The 6,343-nt window shown below is 33.5% G+C and overlaps 1 protein-coding gene across 1 annotated transcript; it reads left to right on the forward strand.

Moving 5' to 3' along the window:
* Positions 1-913: 913 nt before the first annotated feature.
* On the forward strand, positions 914-6,104 carry LOTGIDRAFT_180174 (hypothetical protein; the record flags this gene model as incomplete). Its single annotated transcript, XM_009048392.1, has 4 exons — positions 914-956; positions 1,990-1,991; positions 3,560-3,852; positions 5,645-6,104. 4 exons carry the CDS (start codon positions 914-916, stop codon positions 6,102-6,104), a joined length of 798 nt encoding a protein of 265 aa, XP_009046640.1.
* Between the last annotated feature and the right edge of the window lie 239 nt (positions 6,105-6,343).

Raw genomic sequence — 6,343 nt, forward strand, 5'->3', positions numbered from 1 at the left:
AAGATAGAGAGACTTACAGACGTCTGAAAGATCCGAGAAACCGAACAGTCAACTGGAAAAGTGATCCGATCAAGAATTTCTGGAATATTTGGAACTCAAGTGGAAGTTAACCGACGACGAAGTTGAACTCGATCGCCGGTGACTCAAGTAACGGTAAAGATTTCATAAGCAGCAGATCGTGTGAGGGTGGTTTCAACACATAGTGAAATTAAATATCTTACGATTTCACATTAAAGACTCAACTTCATCGAACCTGGGAATAGGCAGCCTTTATTCTGACCAGTTTATGTTTAACGGACTACGAATTTGGGCTAACGGTATCATTTTAGTTTAAAAGAAGAACGCACTTCTTTTTATGGAACATATGACGCAGAAATATTTTTGAGCGTCTTTTACTTTCATTTTTCATTCAACTGTGATTTTATTTCTTTGAACTGAGGTGCTAAGAAACGACTTCTGTGGACCATATTTAATATTTTAATATTAGTGCTTTCTTTTTGTGATTTTGTTTAAGAACAAATCACAATTTATTTTGACATTCCTTGTTTCCTTGTGTGAACGTTTTATTGTTTGAAGTTTGCCGCTCAACACACGTGTGTATTCAACGCATAAACAAAGAAGGAACTTTGATTACTTTGGCGCCAGAGGATACTTCCTTAGTGCCAGGAATTGCTGAAAAATCTTTGAAAATAAATCTGGAGTCACAACTTTAGGAGAAAAAAGTTGGGTTTGGTGTTTACTTTATAATCTTTCATGAGTTTGATACGTCCCAGGCCTTCAAGGCAGCTCATTTTGAACAATGGGCACAGAAAGAAGTTTCTCAATGAACCATTATCTAGGACGAATTCAGGTAACTTGAGTCCAGATCTTCAACCAAACACTCCTCCAGTGTTTCCCAAACCTTGTGAACAAGATGTGTTATCAATTGGAAAGTATTTATTATATGATCAGAGCCAGTCAGTAACCCCTAATGACAAATGTGAGATTTATACAGCAGTGGACATATCTACCAACTTAGAGTATATTTGTAAGGTGAGTTATTGAGTCTTTGGTGTTTTTTTTTTTTTTTTTTTAAGTATTTAGCTTTTTTCCCCAATCCCTAATTAGTTAATCTTTCAGGTATTGCTTGATGTTCAACTGTTTCCCAATCCTCTCCTGATTCATTATTAGACCTTCCTGATATTTAATCTATTCAGAACCATCCTTGGGCTTGATGACCCTTATTGATTGAGACCCATTTACAGAGATTATCTGACTGAAGTGAGGTGTAACATCCTACTTTTCTCATCCTGGTTGGGATTGAAGAGTATCATAGAAGTTCTCCATCACTATACACTTAGCTCATTTGACACAACTTTTTTTGGTGGTACTGGTACTCTGGACCAATTTTTGGAACTCTTTTGAACACTTGTGAAACCTTTTTTTAGATGACTGTAAAAACTTTTCTGAATAGGATGCCAAAAAACTAGCTAACAGCCAAAAAGAACTATCAAACCTCTTGCTTGGTCCATATATTGGCTAGCCACCAGTCATTCAGTGTATTGCAGTTGAGAGGGCTTTGTTTACATTTCTAACAAGGGAAAGGGGGGTTTTCCATCCACGTGGTGACTGAATACTCTCAAGGCTCTTTGTTACAAGGACAACAAAGCCCTGGACCGGGCCAGATATTGATCACTGACATTGTCTAATTGCAGATTGCAGCCATGTTAATTTAATTAACAAAGACTAACAAAGGCTTTTAATGAAGAACAAAGCAAATCATTAACCCCCTAATATTTGATATGCTGTATTGTTGCATCCATCCAGGCTTTATGAGGCAATATGGGCAATTTGCACCTTGTTATATTGCTGCTCCTGTAGCAAGACTGTTGATTGGTTTTCTCACCTGTGATCAATACTTTTATTGGGTATCATGCTTTGTCTTGAGGAACAAAGAAATGGTGCAAAAAGTTCCAGAATTTCTTTTTTTGTTTGTGACTTTAATTTAAGAAGTGTGGAATATTTCTCAAAATTTTTGGATAGAAAAGTTTTTTTTGTATCTAGTTTTTTTTTTTTTTCCGAAAAGACAACTCAGCTGATGACTATTGTAAAATATTTTTTTTGTGATCACGAAATAAAAAAAGGAAATGGGTTTCATAATATGACTAAACCTTTTGTATTGTCCTTTAAAACAATGGGGACATTAAGTAAGATATTACTCATATACATGACTTCTGACTACAAAGACAATATTGTCCTACTTTTTACTACTATGTTTTAAGGCCTACTTTCCGTTTAGTTATTACACAATATCAAATGATGAGTTATGATGATAAGTAATGTCTAGTCATTGAGTTACTGACAGGGTCCCATGGGGTTGAATCACAAAAAGCACTAGCCATGGCATCAGGACTTCATATCTTTCATCAGCTTATGAAATTTCATATGAATTGAAGCTGATCCTGAGAACGACATACTTTTTAAGTCTTTTGAAATAACTGTGAAATCTTATAGCTTTTCTTTGAAATACCAGTGAAATCTTCAACCTTTATCCTTGACATTTCAATGAAATGTTCAACTTTTGCCTTTTGTATTCTAATTCAATATGTGAAAATTTTTTTCGATGTCTTAAAATTTCTAAATCTTTTTTAATGCTTTCATCTAACTTCATTTAGAATTAAGTTTTTTAATGAAATTATTTAATTGGTTTCTCCTAATTTGCTTGATCATCCATTATATGATGATGACTCGTCAATTTTTGCATCATAGCTTGAAATATTATTTTGCTGATATCATCCAATAGTCTGACCACATTTTTAAAAAAGCTTTTATCATACCTCTGCTGAAGTATGCTACCACAAATAGATAGTCACAAGATATTTGACCTTTTTATCTTCCATAATTTGGGTGACCTTTTGGCTAAATTTAACTATTAGCAAGCTGAATAAGTCATGAATTTTTTTGGCCTGTGTTTTATTCCAAGTTTGCTTTGGCATGAATTACTAGACATGGCTCACATGTGCAATGGAAGTAAGCTCGTTGAACAGGATTGAACAAGACTTCTAACTCTCACTCCCAATATTCTTTACAATGAATGGTCACATATGGTCAGCTTTGATGGATAGATTGTCTAAGGCATGTCCAAGCTTGACCACATCAGACAACAAAGGATAGTGACATGATATTGGCTCATTATTGTCAAATGGCCTCATTAAATTTCATGATTAATAATAAATCATTATAGAAAATTATGGTAATTTGGAGACACAAAATTTGATATAGGAAGACTGCAATATGCAAATCATTGCAGAGAACTCCAGTAATTAGAATATATGTGCATAATAATTATTAAAATTTGAATGTGGGTTTTAAATGTTTTAAAGGTTTTAAAATACAAGATTAATCCTAAGTAATTTGCATATAATTAATATGCACATAATCAAGTATGAGATAGAATTGAATGTGTATTACGAGTTAGTTTCTTATGATATTGATTAGTCATAAACAACTAAACTAATTAGCATATATATATAATTTAATATGCGCATATTAATGAGCTCCTCCTTTGTTATCATTTCAGGTGTTTCCAATCAAGACATACAGGGAAGATTTATCTCCGTATTGGCAAGTGGACGACCATAAAAATATTACAAACATTTTGGAAATCATTTTAGGAGAAACCAAAGCTTATGTTTTCTTTGAGAAACATGTATCAGACCTCCATTCCTACGTCCGACACAAAAAACGCTTGAGGGAAGAGGAGGCAGCGAGACTTTTTGCTCAAATTGTGGCGGCAGTTCAACAGTGTCATGAAAATGGACTTATTCTTAGGGATCTTAAATTACGAAAATTTGTATTCACTGACAAGGAAAGGTGTGTATGAGTTTTATTATTAATTTTTGGGAGTTAACCTACCTTTTAATAGGTACTGAAAATCTGAGACAGATAAATGCCAAGAGGTTTGGACAACGATCATCTTGAATGGAACTATTTTCAAATGGATACTTTATAAACTTGGAAAAAGGATATTAATATTGAAAAAGCTCAAACTCTGCTAGCCCGATGTATAGTTTGTCTACAATATAAACGTTTTGACATTAAATGAATTGAGCTCTTTAACCTGGTAATGCAAATATTTAGGAATTTTTATCCCTTAAGAGATTAACTAACAGAAACAAATTTGCAAAAAAACTGGACAAATGATTACTTGCACCAAATCATTCGAAAATATTCAAACTTCCAATGTTTAATCTGATTAGAAACTCAATGCATTCTTGCTCAAGAAAAATTTGAATTAATTCTAAAAATAATTTCAAACTTTCTCAAGAATTCGTTAAGGTTGTTGTGGGAGGGCGTTTGTTTGAGCTAGAGTGTATTTAGAAACAATAACAGATCGTAACTTTGTCAAAGTTTTCATGTTTATTTTGTCTTCCCGTTAAAACATTGGCCCTGGTTTCCTCTTGATTGTTGCACACAAATAGGAAGATTTGAATCTACTAGATAAAAACTTAAAAGAATTTATTTCTCACACCAATTATCTTGGGGAAAATTAACTGTTGCTTTGTATTTTATTCAGGCTGTCCTAACAAATTATTTCTACTGTATTTCATCTAGGTGACTCATGATTTTATTTTCCTTATATATCACCTTAATTGCCTTTCGAAAAAAAATATTTGAACAAAACTAAGTAAAAGTCAAGTGAAAAGTCATTTTTTGAGTAAATAAATACCAGCGCTATCAAAAAACAGATCTGCCCTTTTTGTAGCCTACAAGGTGAACTACTTGGTCCTTGCTTGTTCTTGTAGTGTACAAATGAATAACAAATATCTATTCTATTTTCACTTGTAATCAATTCTACTGAAGATTGATATTTCTTACTATTCATTGGTCCAAATTCGAAGAAGTATGTCAATTCTTTGAACATCACAAAGCACACACAATTTTTTACTTAACCAAATTCAAATTGATGATTCTTATTATTATGATAATAATCTTATACAAGCTTACAAAATAAGTCTTACTGGATGAATTGTTCTGATCAGCTATAAGTACTTTTGATCTTATAAGACCCATTCATAAACTAGGTGAAAAAAATATATTTGATATGTCATCTTGCATAAGCAAGTAGGAATTCAGTCAAAATTACAAATCGATAAAAATAGACATAAGCCATTGAGTCTAGGCTATCAAAGAAATTGTTATAAACTAACATAGATAAAATATTTATCTCCCTTATTTGATGTTTACATCGTTAACATTCCTTACCGCTCCCACGACTTCAATCTATTTATAGAAACAGTCAGCAATAGTAAGCAGATAGATATAGCCTGAGAAAATCAATATCTACCTTTTTCCAAGAGATTAATATTATCTGTGTCCTTGAAAATATATCAATCTCATTGTACACGGCATTGTGTTGCCAATCTTCATTGAGCCCAAACTGGAGCAAAAAAGCAATGGGTGAAGAGAGTTAATGTTGCAGTCCTGGCAAAATATTTCATTTTCACTGCATTGTGTTGCCAATCTTCATGAGCCCATACTGGAGCAAAAACGCCAGATAATCTTTTGTCAGAGAAGAATAGGCAAAGAGTTCAAAATTTCTCATATAAAAAAACTTAATAATTAATGCACTGAAACTTATGTCATATTATTTCTATCTTTTCAGAACAAAGTTAAAATTGGACAGTTTAGAAGACGCAACAGTGCTGGATAACGAAGACAACGATCTTATGTCTGATAAACACGGTTGTCCAGCCTACGTCAGTCCAGAGATTCTAAGTGCTATTGGGACATATTCTGGTAAAGCTGCAGACTGCTGGAGTCTAGGAGTCATGCTGTACACTATGCTTATTGGACGTTATCCTTTTCATGATACTCAGCCAGCGGCATTATTTGGAAAAATTCGCCGCGGCCACTTTTCAATTCCGAACTCTCTGTCATCCAGGGCCAAGTGTTTGTTAAAAACTCTGCTCCGACGCGAACCTAGTGATAGACTGACGGCAGAACAAATCTTAGGACATCCTTGGTTCCGAAATTGTGCAAACAAATTCTCATGGAGATCAGACAAAAGTATGTCCGATCAACTGGTTCCAGAGTTTGATTTTCCAAAAGTGCTGGAGGATTAAAAGTGGTTATTAGGATAACAAATTGACTTCAAAAAATTTTATTTATTAAACAAGACTCCATCAGTATTGAACTTTAACAGAAGGTCGATTCATCCCTGGAATATAAAATTGAATAAGGAATATTGACTTTATGTTTTGGAATTTGGAAGGTCTAAAACGACGGGTAAAAACAATAGTTCTTGAAGACTACCACTCCAAGAAAATAACTTTAAAAAATATTGGGCTGAAAATGTGATATT

The sequence above is a fragment of the Lottia gigantea genome (genome assembly GCF_000327385.1).
Source record: "Lottia gigantea unplaced genomic scaffold LOTGIsca_121, whole genome shotgun sequence".
NCBI classification, from domain to species: domain Eukaryota; kingdom Metazoa; phylum Mollusca; class Gastropoda; family Lottiidae; genus Lottia; species Lottia gigantea.